The sequence below is a fragment of the Alligator sinensis genome, unplaced genomic scaffold (genome assembly GCF_000455745.1).
Source record: "Alligator sinensis unplaced genomic scaffold, ASM45574v1 scaffold71_1, whole genome shotgun sequence".
NCBI classification, from domain to species: domain Eukaryota; kingdom Metazoa; phylum Chordata; order Crocodylia; family Alligatoridae; genus Alligator; species Alligator sinensis.
Window position 1 is genome coordinate 3431209 of NW_005841834.1, and position 18608 is coordinate 3449816.

General features: G+C 40.5%; 1 protein-coding gene across 1 annotated transcript in view; it reads right to left on the bottom strand.

The window, feature by feature from the left end:
• The window catches only part of CRISPLD1 (cysteine rich secretory protein LCCL domain containing 1), a 58968-nt gene that overhangs the window by 14427 nt on the left and 25933 nt on the right, over positions 1-18608 (bottom strand). Inside the window, exons 2-11 of the mRNA XM_006015289.3 lie at positions 18004-18122; positions 17733-17865; positions 14139-14254; positions 11795-11895; positions 8336-8515; positions 8168-8228; positions 7992-8058; positions 6405-6535; positions 2511-2554; positions 2346-2418 (exon numbers count right to left, since the gene is read on the bottom strand). Of these exons, the coding sequence (XP_006015351.1) occupies positions 2346-2418; positions 2511-2554; positions 6405-6535; positions 7992-8058; positions 8168-8228; positions 8336-8515; positions 11795-11895; positions 14139-14254; positions 17733-17865; positions 18004-18122 (1025 nt within the window). The remainder of the gene's footprint in view (positions 1-2345; positions 2419-2510; positions 2555-6404; positions 6536-7991; positions 8059-8167; positions 8229-8335; positions 8516-11794; positions 11896-14138; positions 14255-17732; positions 17866-18003; positions 18123-18608) is intronic.

Genomic DNA, 18608 nt, shown 5'->3' on the forward strand with positions numbered 1-18608 from the left:
CTGCACAGCCAGGGCAGGACAGGGTGCACAACAGAAGTGTGGCTTGTTCAGAGTTGTGGGGGGGCAGGGGAGCAGCTTCTGGTGCTGCACGTACCCCTAGGGGAGGCATGTGCTCCCTAGATCTGTGCACGGGGTGAGAGTGGGCTGGCTGCTGTACACTCAGGGCCAAGGCTGCACTGGTCTGTACCTGACAGGAGCCTGGCCCAGGCTGCACTCGGGGTGGGTGGGGGCAGCACTGGGAGGGGTGCTACAGGATAGGCTACAGCCACCCCAAAATTTCCCATAGCCCCTCCATAGCCCCAAATCCCAGCACCATCATTACCCACCCTGCACTGCCCAGCTAGAGCACAGCCTGGGCCCAGCGCCCCCCTGCCAGGAAGAGCCTGGCACATCCCCAGGCCTGAGCATGTAGCGGCAGCCTGCCCTCGCCCCATGCACAGATCTGGGGGACACATGCCTCTCCTGGGCCACACTGAATTTATCAGCTACATTATTGGCCACTTCAGCCAAAAAAAGCCAATTGCTGATGATGTCAATTTTCCTTTTATCAGTGCTGATATAATGTGGACTGATGTACAGGTGCACCTGGACTCTTAGGTGTTGTTGATGCACTGGCAGGAATGGGTGGGAGATCGCACTTCTGTGTCTCTGAAGGCTCTGGCTTACAAAGGAAACAGAGTAGCACTAGTAATTGCTCTTGTGTCTTGATGGTTCTCTCATCTGGAACATGACAAGAAACTGCTTGCTTCCCTCTTGGTTCAATTTGTATATGAGGCCAGTCTGAGAAGTGGTGAGATGACACCCCACTCTACTGCATCTCTTCCAGATAGCATGGTCAAATATCCTTCCTTCTGCTATGGCATGTCTGGGATATGGATCAAAGCAAGTTGGATGAACCTTGGTTGCAAGAGTACTGAGGTAAGCTAGTGTGGTTGGGAAAGCAAACAGGGGAATTGTAATTATATCAATTCCTCTCATCTGGAATAGCCTGAAACTCTGACCATCTGAGCATACTCTAATATTGCAATGCACAATTCAGAGAGGTAATGAAGGAGAAGGTAAGACTCCTGCCTGGAGGGAATGCACTATGAAAGGGCAGTTTTAATTCATAATAGGCCTGCTGCTATCTGATTTGTATATGACATAGGACTGGGAGGGCATGAGACACATTGTTGCCATGACTGATTGCTGCTTGTAACTCCTTGGATTACATTTCTGTCAAGAGCATCTACTGGGTTCTGATGGCCCCTTATTTCTTTGGAGTTCTTGAAGTTGAAGCATAAGAGAGAATTTGCTTTTTTTTCAACTTCAGGTGTTTATTTTTATATATCAAGACGGCCTTTATTTTTTCCCTTGACAATATTCATTTTTCAGCAAAAAAATCTAAGATTAAAGAAGGATAGGTTACATCCAGTCCTACATTCCATTCATTTCTTTATTTCTACACCTCTCTCACTGAGTAAGTCTGCAGTTGCAGCCAAATACCAAAAAAATCCAAAGACCCACATGCGACATTATGGGATGTTTCCTCAGCAGTTCTGGCTTTGTGTTTGCTTCCTGCATTGGCTGTAGGATAGCTATGAAAGTGCTTTTGTGGATATCTCCAACTTAGTTTGCGGTAAATCATGCTACCCTGTATTTACCTTTGACTCATCTATGGTTTTAAGAACTGTTACTGGTTTCCTTCCTCCAAATATTGAAGCACAGCCTTCTTTCGATGAGTGAAAATTTTGGCTTAAAAAAATAGCTTATACATATTGCTGAAAGCTGTAAATTGGCTTACAACCATGGCCTACTTTACCAGTCTATTAATATGTCTTTGCAAACAAATATTTTCCTGAGCTATCATCCAAAAAAACCCAACCAATCAAACAACACCTAAAGCACAGACCTAGGTCTGTCTTTTATATCTATTTTACAGATGGATAAACTGAGAAACACAGAGGTCATGCTTGGCCAGCAGCAAAGAATGGAAAACAAAAAATGTAGCTGCAGCCTCTAGTATAGCCATGCTGGTTTCCCAAGGTGCAGAAGACTCTTATATCCTTATATATAGGAGACAGTTTAAGAGATCCCTCATTAAAAAAAAATATAACCTTGCAGATGCTCCTTTCCTAGGAAAGTATTTAATAGCTGGAAATGTTCTTAAACCAAAGGCTGAAAGACCAGCGCAATATTTTTGTTTAATTTTTAAAAGGTTCCCAGCACCTATAATTTCTGTCAGCTACTAATGTCAACAGCACTTCAAGAAAAAAAAACTTCAGCAGCTCTTCACTTCAAAAAAAAAAAAAAAAAAAAAAGGAGGAGTACTTTGAACTAATAGAAAAAGATTTCAAGTTACTTACCTTGGGCAGTGTGAGGCTGGTTTTTGGAATGGACACATCTGTTCTACTGTTGTTTCACAGGTGATAGCTTGAACTGGCAAAAAATAAAAACAGAAAAAAAATCAACATATGCTATCAAACAAAGTACGGTCTAATATAAGATTGCATACATGAATAAACACTAACCTGCTACTTTAGAGACTGTGAAGGAATTAGCAGACTGGTATTTCCTAAACAAGAAATAATAGGAAAAAATCATCGATTTCCCTCTCTAATTTTCATTTAAGAATACTGATATCAAAATCCTAGAACAAATACCAGACATAGCCTTCATTGGGACCCACTAATCATGACCCCACAGCAGTGACTAGTGTTAATTTCACTAAATAATTAATTTACATTCACAGTGAAAATCAATATGAAATCAGTGATTAGTGAATCTTGCACTGAGCTTTGTCAGTGTCCCTATTTGATAACAATAGTAACAGAAAATAATGGAATCATCTCACACCTAAAATCCAGAAACCAGCATCTATGGCTATGTTTTGCTCAGGAGTGTTCATCAGCAGAAGCAGTCATCGCCCATCCATGCACCCTTCAGCCTGAAACTGCTGGCTCAGAAAGCCTTCCTGTCAGTCATTTTTCAGAACCTAGATTTTGTTTTTTTAGAATCATTTCTACGTTACCACTATCACTGCTATCTTTATTAGGCAAGCCAAAAGCATAACATTTCCTTGTTCATAATTACAAGATCTTCTTTGAATCTTTATCTAGCAATTGTTAATATTAACAAATGGTAAATATTTTCTATCTCAGCTCATATGCCAGTCTTCCTGATACTTTGGTTTTATTCTTTATTCCACTTATAATGAAGAAGTAAATGACTACCTCATTTGACTTTGGTAATCTGAATCTTGTAATGACTGATAGTATAGTCACCTACTCAAAACTGACCCAAGCAAATGACCTATTAACATTCTATTTCTGTCAATTTTCAATTACACATATGTGAATTACAAAGGAGGGAATAAGGACAGCAACTAAGTATTCATTGTCATAACCATATTCATTATCATGGTGAAGGCTACTTTGTTCATGCTAACATTGATTTAATGCTACTACCTTTGATTATAAAAGCATAACATTGATACTACATCATCCAGTAAAATTTACTTACGCAGACTGGGCAGTACATAAATACTCCATTCCCATCTGTTTTCTTTTGCAAGTTAACATGTATATGCATCTATTTTAGTGTACAAAAGCTTCAAAAGGTCTTTAAACAAGTATATGAGTTATGCCATGCATCTCTGAATTCAATTCTCAGTTTTTTAGATTGTCCTATCACTAGCAAATTCTTTTTTTTTTTGCAAAGCACATACTTGTAAACTTGCCTACAGGCGTATTTTCTGCTGAGTAATAAAACTTAAACTTTTATGTGGATATATGCATCTTTATTGTGTTTATTTATAGACACTTAATTAGATGGCTTCACCCCTAAATAGAACTGGTTAGGGTTATTAAAGGTTGCATGGCACTTTTCATATGAGCAGAGAGGAATATGCTACAGTATCCTGGGGAAAGTTTCCATTTCCTTAGTTTTAACAAAATATTCTGCTTGGAGAGGATTGTTCTCACCATCTTTACACATCATTAGTAGTTTAACACAGTTTAACTCAGTGACAATATACACCACTCATTTACATGTGAGCTTTTACAGTATTGAGGTTATCTAACAATAAATACTTATTTACCTATCCAATATTTCATAGATTTCATAGACATTAGGGCTGGAAGGGACCTCGGAAGATCGAGTCCAGCCCCCTGCCCAAAGGGCAGGAAGTCATCTGGGGTCATAGGATCCCAGCAAGATAAGCATCCAGTTTCATCTTGAAGGTGTTCAATGAAGGCGCTTGAACCACCTCCGGTGGCAGGCTGTTCCAGACCTTGGGGGCTCGGACAGTAAAGAAATTCTTCCTTATGTCCAGCCTGAAACGATCTTGAAGTAGTTTGTGACCATTCGACCTCGTCATCCCTTGGGGCGCTCTGGTGAACAAACGGTACCCCGGATACTGGTGGTCACCCCTGATAAACTTATAGGTGGCCATCAGATCACCCCTGAGCCTGCGCTGTTTCAGGCTAAAGAGCCCCAGGGCTCTCAGCCTGTCATCGTAGGGTCTGTTTCCCTGACCTCTGATCATGCACGTGGCTCTTCTCTGGACTCTCTCAAGCTTCTCCACATCCTTTTTGAATTGTGGAGCCCAAAACTGGACACAGTACTCCAGCTGCGGCCTCACTAAGGCCGAGTACAGGGGGAGAATGACGTCCCGGGATTTGCTTGAGAAGCATCTATGGATGCAAGCCAGCGTTTTGGTCGCTTTACTAGCCGCCGCATCGCATTGCAGGCTCATGTTCATAACATTTACATTTTGTTATCTCTAATGTGACTTGTTGTTTAACTGTTGTGTATGTATATAGGCTTATTATTGTTGGATCCCCTTTTGATACCCTACCTGTGGTTTGCTAGTATTTATTGTTTACCTGTCTTTACCTGTGGGTTATTTGGACTTACCTGTGTTTACCTGCTGCAGATCGGTTGATTATCTGTGCAGTGTTCGAGACCCCTGGTGGTGGTATAAGTTCTTAGTCACTAATTATAGAATATAGCATCACTTGTAAACTGTATATATTTATTAACATTAGATATTTTTTGTTTTTGGGTTTGTAAATATTTTATATAATGTAAAAATATTAATACATTTGTACATAGTTAAGTCATTTTTGTCCTGACCTGACTCTACAGAGAATAGAGGGATCTGAGCAATATTGCAGATCCCTCTCACAGCAGTCCTGCCTGGCAACCCATCCTTTCTATCTGGAGAAGGGAGCACATCCTTGGGTGCACCTGGGTTACTGTAGACCTCTCCTGCGGCAGTGCTGTGGTTCTCAAACTTGCTAGATTTGAAGCACCCCTTGTTAGATTCAAGGTACCCTCAGAAAATGCCATGTCCTACCATTCGCTCATTTTTTGAGTACAGAAAAATAGATCAATTTTTGTGTTGCAGACTTGGAAAGACAGAAGTCAAAATGCTTTTGAAATCTCTGGGTTTATCTTGCAACTCATGTGTAGGTGTTTGTATACCCAAAAGTGGTCATACTGCATGGCACCCTGCAGCACCCTTTCACGGCTCTAACAGTTTAGCTATGCTATTACTGTAAAGCATAAAGGCCTCATGATAAACAGTTGAGTGCTGATTCAATGTTGCCCCTGCATTTCCTCCGGCTCCCCACATATCTGAAAAAGGACTTTTTATTGTCCTTGATGCTCAAAGCTAGCTGGAGTTCAGTTGCAGCCTTGGCTTTCCTGGTCTGCTCCCTACAGGACCGGACCAGTGCAGAATAATCCTCCTTGGAGGTGACTCCCATCCTCCATCCTTTGTAGGCCTTTCTTTTTAGCCTCAGGAGGTCTGCTAGGTCCCTGGAGAGCCAGGGGGGCTGCTGTGCCCTCTTGCTGCCTTTCCTCTGAGATGGAATAGACTTAGTTTGTGCATTGAGGATCGCTCCCTTGAGGAGCAACCACTCTTCTTGAACTCCCCTCTCCCTGTGGTCACGGTCCCTTAGGGCCTCACTGACAAGCCTCCTGAGCTTGTCAAAGTCGGCTTTCCTGAAGTCAAGGACTTGCGTGTTGCTGACCGACTTGCCAGCTTTTCGGCGGATGGTGAAGGTGATCAGCTCGTGGTCGCTGTCACCCAGCTTCCCATTTGAATATAATGGTCAAATGTTATGACTATAAACTTTCTCTGCTTTATCCATTGGGCTTATCTTTTTTTTTTACCTCCTGACTCCTAGCTTTTGTATTGTTTTTCCTGAATGCTTTTAAAGAATGGATACATTTTCAGATGGAGTGAAATGATGCTTGTATTCCAATATATATTGTACTTTCAGGTCTTTCAGGATAAAACGGGCTATATGAGGTAAATATTATTATTGGGACTTATTTCACATGTAAGCATGCAATAAATTGGAAACGTTCTTATACATTTTCATTGCAGTTATACAAAATAACACTATTGTACTTACCCAATTGACTGAACACCATTTCTATAAGATTTGATGAAATAATTTTTTCTTCCTTGCCTGGTGACATCTACCCAGCCACCATCGTTGTCCAGAATACCATAATGTATAGCAGCTCGACAAATACTGGATTGCTGAAAAACAGAGTGAGAAAATCATTCCCATGTCAGAAAAAATAAATTATTCTCCATTTTATTTTAAATGTTTAAAAATTACTATTGTAAAGTTCCTGTTAATTTTAAGGCTGCTCAATCTTATGCCTTGCTGCTTGTGGCTCCCATGACTTATTCTGAAACTCAGGGATCAGCAAAACATGGAAATAATCCACATGCCATAGCTTTTTCCTACCCATACCCTATTCACTGGGAATGGGGAAGGTGATATAAAGGTCACTATGCCACTGACACCATCTGAGGTTTCTTCTACAGAGAGGTAACCATGTAAGCCAAGCTTTTTAGGTGTTTCCTGCCCTTAGAATGGGGCAAAGCAGTGGGAACATCATTCAGGATCCAGCCCTTACAAATCTGTTATTGGTGAATGTATGGGAGTTGAAGATTCTACAGACAAGTTTGATTTTGCCATCACTGAGAAATAAAAAGATTGTATATTCATGTTCACAGGATCTACTGTTTCCTATACTTTGTTTTATGTTCCACAATATGTGCTGGCATGGAAGAGGCCTCTGTGTGACTTCTTTCATTGTGGAGAAGCTGCTGCACACCAGCTTCCACACAGCTCTTGACAGAACAGGGCCATGATCCAAAGGCCAGGAGACCAAGACAGCTGGGAATCTCCTTCTACTGCAGCCTTCATTCATCTTTGAAGCTGCTGAGATTCTACTATCTTCTTCCACCTGCTCTGCCACTGAGGACTTGTAGATCCACGGCTGGGGGCAGGCTTATTATAGTGGGAATCCTGTATTAACCATGTCGCAGCACTGTCAAAGGATATATGTGGCTTTTCAGGAGGGAAACTATTGCCATCTGCTGTCCTCACTACATCCTGGTGGTACTGCTGCTGCTTGGTCCATGACTGCTTATTTGTCAGAGTTATACCTGCTTATTTCACAGCTAACCTTCCCTGAAGGTCATTCCACTATCTGCCACCTGTGAATACGATGGGTAGCAGTACACCTCTGCCCCACAGCCCACAATATCCAGTGGGTTGAAGAAGGCCCAAATATTTTAAACTAAGCATTAATCTTATATAGCTAGAATCAGATTCCCCAAAGTGGTCTATAATTATGCACCATAGAGTCCTGTATTTGACCCTCAACAGTACTTGCAAGTTTTATTTTTTTTTGTTTTTTCTCTTTTTTTGTTATCAAAATGATTTTCACAAACAAGTCTTGCTTATAAATGGAGGTTTTACATGTATAAAAGTTGCAAATGCTAAATTGCAGGAGCAAATCTAGATGCAGCTGAGATAAACCTTAACCTCTCTGACAGGCTTTTTACTTTTGGTAAACAGTAACCTCTACAAAATACATTCTTGCTGCTACCACATGTCAGCTATTATTCCAAATGCAAAAAGACAGAATTTCAATAAAAATTATATTCATAGCATATCTAATTTTAAAAACATGTTTACCATTTCATAATGTACACTTCCAATAACTTTGGCTTTACTGTCCAAACAGCCAGCAGGACATTCATACCTAGAAATGTAAAGTACAAATTAGTCTGAGGTCCTATGATTAAAGGTAGGAAGATATTTTAGCTGATATACGCACAGCCTTCATCTGAGGCTGCAGAGATGTAACATACCTATTGCAAGTTGTTCCTTTGCATTGGTCTCTTAACCTTACTTCACATGAAACAATCTGGGCTAAAACATACAAAAATAAATGTAATTAATATACCTTAAAGTTATTTAAGTTATTTACTATTTGGTCTAAATTTGTTGACCGCATGCAAACAATGAAAACTCCTTACACATTTGCTGTGTGCTTATTACTTCATTTTTCTCAGTGTCATCAATCCTCATAGAGCCTGAAGGGGAATGGGTTCTTGATCGACTTTGTGAGGTTGTTTCTTGCACTTTGGATCGCTGCCGTTCAATCTCATTGGTTTCCTCCTCTGGTTCATGTGGAGAGTAGTGTCTGTCTGAACCTTCTGTTTTAGAGAATGAATTAAACAAATAATCTCCTCAATAAATAACATTCCATTTTTTTTAAGGGAAAAAAAGGATGGATAAAAATACTTGTGACATCATTAATTTAATTATGCTTATAATGGTTTGGGTTTATGGAACAGTTTTTCAAGATGGATGGACAAGAGAAAAGCTTGATTAAATGTTCACTGAAGCCGTGAGACTTTCCATTGATTCAATGCTGTGCGTGTAGTTTACACACAATATTCGAAAGCTTAGCAACTTTAAAGCCAATTCTGCATTTAGATAAAAGCAACCAACCTCTCAGAGTTTATTTTTTTCTGTCCTTTAGGCATAAGCTGGAGGGATTTGAGTAAAAATGGTCAATCAGCAGTATCTAGGCTTTTTACTGCGGCTGTAGGGGAAAGAACTAGAAGCAATGGCCTCAAACTGCAGCAGAGAAAATTTAGGTTGGAGATTAGGAATCAATTTCTAACTATGATGGTAGTCAAGCATTGGAACAGGCTACCTAGAGAAACTATTGAATCTCCATCTCTAAAACTTTTCAAAAGCAGATTACACAGACCTTGGCTGTGGTAGTTTAGTCAGGGATGCTCCTACCTTGAGCAAGAGGCTGAACTAGATGACCCTATGAGGTCCCTTCCAGCCCTACTTTCCTATGATCTTATGTAAGTTTCTTGTTCATTCTGTAGTACAACTTTAAGTATTAATATTAAATCTATTTTTGGTAATTTATCTCTGCCATCAAGAAATCCATAGGCCAGGAATGGTTTCTTGCAAAAGACTTGCTTGACCAGACTTAAAAAAACCCAAAAACAAACAATCAAAAACTGGTTATAAGTCTCACTGGGCATATCTACATGTGCATTCATGCACAGTGGTTATTACACATTTAATTTAGTACTTGTATAATCAAGTACTAAATAAATGTGCAGTAACCAGAGTTACTGTGCAGTAGCAGTGGTGAATGCCTTTTTAGTGATGCTACTGGTCAGTAGCCTGCACAGTAGCATATTAGCTTTGTTTGTGCTGTGATGCACTACTGCACAGTACTATTAGGCTTCTGCACAGTTAGCATCTCATGTAGAAGTGCCCACTAAAACCCTAAATCTATAGTCACACATCTGAAATCAAAGCCTCTTCTAAGCACATAAATAGGGTTCCTAATTTTTAGAGACATTCATTCCTGTACCTAAGGCCCATGGGAAGCATTGCTTTCATAACACTATAAAGTTTGTAGAGCACTATGGGCAGCCCCATTTTTAAAGCCCCCTATGTGGAGTATGACAAAGGCACACTCTCCACACAGGGGACAATAGAGGGATGCTCCATAGCTCCCTGTACTGCCAGAGGAGCTGGTCAGTGACCTAGAAAGGCGCACTGAAAGGTTGTGAGCCATTTAAAGTTCCAGGGGTAGGTGCCTGGAGCCTGAGATCTAGGTCACCCAGGATCCTGGAGCACCATTGCCCATTACTCTTGAATCCCAGACTGCAGGCATGTTCTTTAAGCATCAAGGAAAAACAGTCTGAGATCCTGGTCTGCAGACATGCTAGAAGCTTTAAAGATCACCCCTGTATTCTATGCTGCAGATGCCCTGGGCAACTTAAGGAACCCACCTGCAGCCCGGAATCCCAAAGGTATTGAAGAGGGCAGGATGGGGTAGGGAGTGGAGAGAATCAATCCCTGAGGGAATAGCTTCCTCCCATGCTGATTAGTTGGTCATCCCAGTTCTGTGAGGAATGATGAATTCTCCCTTTGCACAGCCCCATTTTACTCACAGGAGGGAGGCAGGAGAAGGGAAAGCATAACCCCTACAGGGTGCTGCAGGGGCCAAGGTGGGAGACTGAAGGAAGCATCTTGGGATGCTGGGATGGTCCATGTGTAACATGCTACATATTCAAATTAAAGCACAATATAAACAAACTACAAAGATGTTCCACATTTAAAGAGTTAACATTTTTGAAGCTGGTTCATCATTTTTTATAGATGGCTCCCCATTTTATTATATGATAAATTACTTGAACATATGGTATATTTTAATTATTGCACAATTATTACTTTAATCGTGATAAATGTAAAGCCTGCTAGGGGCCTAAATTCCTTATTTAGCTACCTAGATGAAGGTACAACCTAGGAACATTCTAAAAAAGTGATATACAGTGTGTTTATGTTTCAAAAGTATTAACAAAAATGATTGCCTAAATCCGCTGTAAAAAAAAAATGTTGTCATAATATGCTACATTCTAATATTATAAAATCTCACTAATAAAATTTTGAAAACTGAAAATTACAGAAGGTACTAATGGATATGGACCTACATAATTTGTGTTTTCATCGATTTCGCGGAAACCACAAAATCCGAGATTGTCCATAAAATCCGCAAAATCAACAAAAATAAATAAAATTCTGGCTCCCCAGGGGGAGCCAGCAGTTCTTGCTGCCAGCGGGGAAGGTGCCCACCGGCAGAGCAGCACAAAGGGCAGCAGACAAGATGGTGGCTGCCCGCTCATCACACTGCCAGGACCTCTCCATCAATTAGCGCCAAGGGGTGGGGTGGCATGAAGGGCAGCCAGCAGTCAAGATGGCAGTTGCCTTCTTGTCATTCCCCTCCCCGCCACAGCCTCTCCACCAATCAGCGCTGAGGGACAGAACTGCTGCAAAATGCCTGCAAAATTGCTCTGCATGCTGTGAGCACGCCATGAGAAACCCTTGTCTCCCCGCAATTTAAGTAGGTTCCTAATAACGAAGCATGCTCGAATGAAGTAGGTTCCTAATAACGAAGCATTTCCCTGGAATGAATAAGTTATTTTTGCTGCCAGCATCCTGCCTTTCTTTATAGAATCTCCTTTGCTTATTTTGCTGAGATAGTGCGAGTTTCCAAACAGAGTGCCACTCTGCTTAGTTTTTGGTCCCAAACAGACTTACGTACTCAGGAGCTCAGACCAGTGGCAGTTCTGGACATGTAGAGAAACACAGTTCTGTGGACCAAAGTAATTTCAGGTAAAAAAGAGGTGGGGGAGAGGGAGAGGGAAGAAGTACCTTGCAATTAAAGCCTCTCTGGAATTAAAGAGCTACTAAGATGGTTTTCTGAATCACAATTTGGGACTTAGGCCATTAAAGACCACCCATATTTCGTCTTGGGCAACTTTTACATTATTAGAGGAAATCATAATAGAGTACACATCACTATCTTACAGCAAAATGAATAATGAAAAAGGATTATATTTTGCTAGCCATCCACACATCATAATCACAGCTCCTTTTCTTGAAATGATACATACCTCTGTAGCAAAGATTTTCTCTGCAGCCTCCTCCAAAACTAGGTGGACATGCAGAACAGGGGTGACCATGCTTATAAGGAGCATGACCCCACCAGTTGCCCCTTAAAAAATAGTAATTTTAATTAGTAAAATATGCCTAAATAAATAAATATACATCTTTAATAGTAACTATCAATTCAACAGAAATCCAGAGACATCAAGCAAGATGAAGCCTGACTTGGTAGCCTAGTGGTTAAAACACTCAACTTGAGTGCAGAGAGTAGTTCCTGATGCCAGGATTAGTTTTGTTTTTTTATCCAGTGACTACCTAATGTAAAATGCATAACAAACTTGGGAACAGTGACTGGAACTCAAAATTCCCCTCTACCAAGGCGGTGCCTTAACCACTAGCTACAGAGTTACATTCCATTTTGACTGTTCTCCTTCTGGATCCATGACTCTTGCATTCTTGGTGCATCAGAAGTCCAGCTTCAACAGAAGGGAGTTACCCACGCAACTTATTCTATCATGATTAGGAATTGGGACACGTTGGTTTAGATTCCCTCAGGCTAATATGGGCCTGTAACCCAGGCCTTCCATTTCCTGCGCAAGTGGCATAGACTTCACGCTCAGCAAGTTTGCAGATGACACCAAACTGAGGGGAGTAGTAGGTACACTGGAGGGTAGGGCTAGGATTCAGAGTGACCTAGACAAATTGAGTATTGGGCCAAAAGGAATCTCATTGGGTTCAAGAAGGATGAGTGCAAAGTCCTGCACTTAGGATGGAACAATCTCATGCACCAGTACAGGCAGGGGGCTGACTGGTTGGGCAGCAGCTCTGCAGAAAAGGACCTGGAGGTTACAGTAGACAATAAGCTGAATATGAACTAGCAGTGTGCCCTTGTTGCCATGGCCAACAGCATACATGCATTGGTAGGTGTGTTGCCTTACCAAATGCATTGGTAGGTGTGTTGCCAGTATCAAGGGAAGTGATTATTTCCCTCTATTCAGCACTGGTGAGGCCACATGTGGAGTACTGTGTACAGTTTTGGGCCCTCACTACAGAAAGGATGTGGAGATATTGGAGAGAGTCCAGCAGAAGGCAACACAAATCATGAGGGAGCTGGTGCACATGACTTATGAGGAACGACTGAAGGAACAGGGATTATTTAGTCTTAAGAAGAGGAGACTAAGAGGGAATTTAATAGCAGCCTTCAACTACCTGAAGATGGGGTTCGAAAGAAGATAGAGCTAGACTGTTCTCAGTGGTGGCAGATGACAGAACAAGGAGCAATGGTATCAAGTTGCAGCAAGAGAAGTTTAGGTTAGATATTAGGAAGAATTTTCTCACTAGGAGGATAGTAAAGCACCCAGAGAGGTGGTGGAATCTCCATCCTTGGAGTTTTCAAGACCCGGCTAGACAGAACTTTAGCTGGGATGATCTAGTTGGTGATGGTTCTGCTTTGAGTAGGGGGCTGGACTAGATGACCTCCTGAGGTGCCTTCCAACCCTAACTTTCTTTGATTCTGTGATTCTAAGTGGTCTAGCCACTAGCTATTAAGCAAAAATTAAGCATCACCATTTTGAACTGAACTGAATGCTGATGGTGTAAGACAGGCCCACGCACTCACAGTATACCTTACCGACTGGCCTCCCAGAGACTTAAGTAGAGTTAGGTATCCCCACCCCCCCAGCGAAAGTATTTAGGCAAGTGTTAGATGCCTAGTTGATCAAACTGAATCACTTCTGCGTATGCATAGATGCCCAAGTAAAAGCACTTAAGTAACTCTGAAGTCCAAGGTGGAGGCATCGAATAGTTTAGAAACCGGTTATCTGTTGTGACTGCTGCAACAAGGTCAATCTATATTAGGTTTTAGAATTTAGGCACCTAAATTCCATTAAATCCCATGTAGGTGCCTATGGAACAAGCTTGACTATGGCCCTAAATTACCTTATCATAAAACAACAGGAATCCTGCTGTCTTAAGTGGAATAGCTAGCCAGCCACCTGAGGACAATATGTGACCCTAAGCATGATATGCTTTCTAAATGGTAATAATTTACATAGCCTCTAAAATAAGAATGGAGAGGTACATTAACTTTCCAGACAAAATGATAAATACCATCAAACGACAATAGAGATCTCTGACCCTGGAGCACTAGTAAAGAGTTAATTTGGACAGCTAAAGCTCCAGAAGTCAGAACAGTCTTGATTTAGCCAAGGCAGCACTGGGAACAATGCTTCATTTTGTAGTAGCACAGAAATAGAAAATTTAGAGTTACTTTCTCTTGGGTTATCTCCTGGATTATAAATTGCTTTTCCCTTTCAATATAATTTAGAGTGCCCTCATAATATGTATACTTACTTAGGAGAATAATTGCACACTAGGTAGACTGCTTTCGGCCAAATCTGTCCCCAGATGTTCATGTTATGGCACAAGTTAATAGCACAACCTATTCTGCTACTTGTGGCCCATACCACCTACATGACAAGAAAGAGGCATGTCAAAGTCAAATGCTAATCAAAAATAAACCAAATTATCTATGAAATACTGAACTATAAGTGTATGCCTACAACTCTATTTTGAGTTGAAGACTTCCCCTTAGCAACTCCCAGTCACATGAGCCACCCACCTCTGTCCACGTTACTTAGCTCAGGCATCACACAGAAAACACAGAAGAGGTACATCTACGCATGCAATCAATGTGACTGAATATAGTCCGGCTCAATTTAAACCAGAGTAAACTAATCCCAATGGCTGTGTGTAGACAAAATGAGATGCATATGTGCACGGCACTTCAAAGTGGGCTAAATGTTTTCTCACCGCTTTAATGGCGTCGGTGTTTGCATGCATCAGCGGTGTATTGCGCATTAATACCAGCCACCGTAGGAAATTTGGCAGCGTAATGCACCTTAAATGACTTGGGGTGCAGCAAACTAAGACTCCTTAGAGGAGTTTTAGTTTGCTGCCCCTACAGCTGCAGAGCGAAGCACCAGGCTCCGTGCAGCTCCATGACTTTGAGCTTATCATAAAAGCCCACCAGCAGCTCGCCTTCTCCTCCCTGTCAGAGAGGCAGGTAAATCAGTGAGGTATGTGCATGACATGGAGGTTTAATCAGCCCAAAATTGAAGCCATGATTTTTAAAATCCACCACTTCAATTTAGGGCCTCTGTTTCATCTACAGACACCCAATATCACCATTTACACATGTGTTTAAGCACAGGACTTTACTGCAATGTAGGATAGCACCTGTGTCTATCCTATGCCAGAGTAAATTAATCTCATGTGCACTAATTGTAACACACATGTAGAGGGTGACACTTTACTATGCATTAAATTAATTTAACGGTTAAGAGTGAGCTAAAGGGGCAAGCCTGGGAGTGGTCCTACGTAGCAGGACAGACACATTATGCAAAAGTATTAATTTTTCTTCCTTATATTCATACACATACAAGTAATGGACAAAGAGAATATTCATGCATGAACCACAACTATTATTAATTTTTTTTATATTCAGTACTGAAGCATATGAAGACTGGATAATTTCTGTCACATTTCTGCATAGTATTCATCTGTCTTGTTTCAATTACATCACTACAGCTACACAAATTTATCACAGCTAATAAATTATTAAGTTATATTTCTTGTTAGAAGGAAAAGTTTTATATTGATACAACATTTATGGTTGTTATTTTACATAAGTGGTATATGTGTTTGATTATGGAACAACTGTTTACAAAGATGCAAGAGTCTTCTTTGAAGAACAGTTTTTTAAAAAAGAAAAAAAATTGGGGAACTGAGAAAAGCTGGGCTGTTGTATACAACCAAAATGTAAGGTCCAAGAGAAATGTGCAATTAATAAGATAAATAGATTAGATGGATGACAGCCAATAATTAATAGAAGGAAATGATATGAGTAATTGAACTGTTAACAGGATTTCATGAACTGAAAAGATTCAAATCTGCTACAGATCACAGATTTTAACAATTACGCTTTTCATGTTATTACAGTTCACTCAGCTATTAAAAAGAACTCATTACAGAGCTCTTGAAACAACCTGAAAGACTAAGACTGAGTTTTTCAAAGTCTAAGCAGTTAGGTACCCAATACCCTTTTAATTAGTGGAAGTTGCATTTTTAATTCTCTGAAACCTTTTGAACATCCAAAACTAAAGGCTTGGATAGATGCTGTGCAAAAATACCTATGCATGAAGAGCATTAACACAGTGGGAATCCTGCATGTAATGAAGACAGATAAATTATGGGAGTTTAAATCAAATGCATAAATGAAGACTTCAGTGATCAGTGTATTTTAACATTAAAAATGGACACACATATATTGTTACTTGTAAGAAAAATAGTGTCTTCTGAGTACCCCATAATAACAAACTGAAGTTAAAAATATTCTGAATGCTTCTGGACATCTGTCTAAAGATGTGAATGCACATTAGTCAAAACGGTAGGGAGTGGTTAACAGGTAGATATATAGTTGGTTGTATTAAAAATTTCAGGATTGAGCATGATGGACTTTTTGAAGTAACAAGGCTGACACAATTTTTTGCGGTTTTTTTATTAGATGACACATGAATTCCTAGAAGCATGTTCAATATTCTAGGAAAATACAAGAAAAGTAGATTCGGGGAATTAAAAAGCATTTTAAAGGAGAAGAATTCTTTGGAACATTGTACCAACTGAGTAAATATAATTTTAACAACTTTGTATTTTCTTGTTTGGTTATTTTTGTGACTCTAGAAGCATCTCCATGAGAAGCTACTGAACAGTCATTACTGTGCATTTATTTAGTACTTGTATTAGCAAACACTAAATAAGTTCACAGTAACTACAGTGCACTGGCAAATGCCTTTTAAGTGATCCTACTGTGCAGTAGCCTAATAATCCTGCGCAGTAGCATATGAGGATATGAGCATATGAGTAGCATGTGTCCATGCCGTGACATGCTACTGCACAGCATTTTTCAGCTACTGTGCAGTCAGAATCTCATGTAGATGCACCCACTGTGCTGTAAAAATCCTTGCATTTAAGTTTCTAGAGTATAACACCATTATACTTAGTCTCCTTGTTAAATAAGTTTATCTGATACATGGCAAATCTGGGTTGCACTTGAAGTTATCTATCAGTTTTAAGGCAAGTAGATAGGAAATTAAAGAGTTTATTCTCCTCTGTCCACATCATCTTTAGGATGTTGACAGGGTCAGCACAAAGCACAGAAGGTTCTATGCCATTTCAAAAATGTCATTACTATTATAAAAGAGTCATAATTTGTTCCCTATATAGTGGCTGTCCCTGATTAGTCATAAGACAAAGCTTTCTTTTACTCATTATACATTCTTATTGCATATTTCCTTTTAGTGGCCATGTCTACACAAGATGCTGACAATACAGTTCTTACTGCACAGTCATTTAGTATTTGTATACACTAAATGACTGCACAGTAGCATCCCCAAAGGGCTTTTTGGTGATGCTGACTGCTCTGCAGTAGCTCATTACTACTGTACAGTAGCTTGTTACTACTGCACAGTAGCATTATGTCACGCGACACTACTTCACAGTAGTAAGAATCTACTACGCAGTCAGTGTCTTGGTTAGATGCAGTCACTGAGTGCAGAATATGCCATTTGCAGAGTGTACTGAATGGCAGTATTTTGCACTCATTCTGCCTGATTATTGGGCTTTCTGGGGAATCCCTGCCTGGGCTGAGGTGACAGAATTCATATCCATTCTAGATGTGTAAGAATTCCACAGAAATGCAGCACAATCCCATTCTAAGTCGTGTGTAGACTTAGACCAGATGAGGCATGTAAACATAACTTCCAATAGCCACAAACCACCAACACAGGGACATATTTACTTTTAAAATCAATATGATTTTCTACACCTTGGAGGCATACAATTTTCTTGATAGTAAAAGAAAAAACATAAAAAAATCCCCAAACATACCTGTGTATAATGAGTACAAACAGGACCAGAACACCTAAAAGGACAATATGGGTTGCATTCATGAGGATAAGGGTAGGTAAAGTCTCTCACTTCATCATACCATGCTTGGACATGAAATGTCAGAGGCCTATACCTATAAAACCAAAAGCAATTCTTCAAATCATTGCACAACAAACCTGAAAAGTTATACAGTATTGTCTCACTTGAGTTTTACATAGCAAACAAGGTTAAAAAAAAATGTTTGTGGCATATTTATGGTATCTTGAACTACCTTCCCCAGTGTGCCCCCAAATTCTGTCCAATTGATGGAAGAAGGCTCGCAGGTCCATGTTCCCACAGACAAGTTTCCGCCCAGGATTCTGCAGATCTCTCCAGCTCTACATCCCATGACTATAGTTTAAAAGAAAGAAATAGGTACATGCTTCTTAGGTACATTTCCTGGATATTCTGTGTATTTCATAAATCTCACCAAAGCTATTTATTCATAAGTTTCCTGTTCCTCCCCATTCCCTCAATTAAGAGGACTCCTTTAATGTTGTGATGTCCCATTTGGGTTTTTTAAGAAAAGCATCTTTATACAACTGCATAAAAATGGATGTCGCATCTTACGCAAGGGTTACATTCTAAAGGCAGCATGTAAAGGCGAAAATGTGTATAGTGAAATCGTATATTACCGTTCCAACGGCGACTGCCTCTGCCTCCAAAACCTCCCGTGTGCGGTCGGCGGCAGTGGCGCAGTGCGGGGTGGTGGTGAGGATGGCTGCATGATGCCCAGCTACCACCATGCTTGGCAGCCGGCCACACAGCTCTGGGCACGGCTCCATGGCAGCAACGGGGGGGTTTGGAGGCAGAGGCAGGCACTGCTGGGAGCGGGGG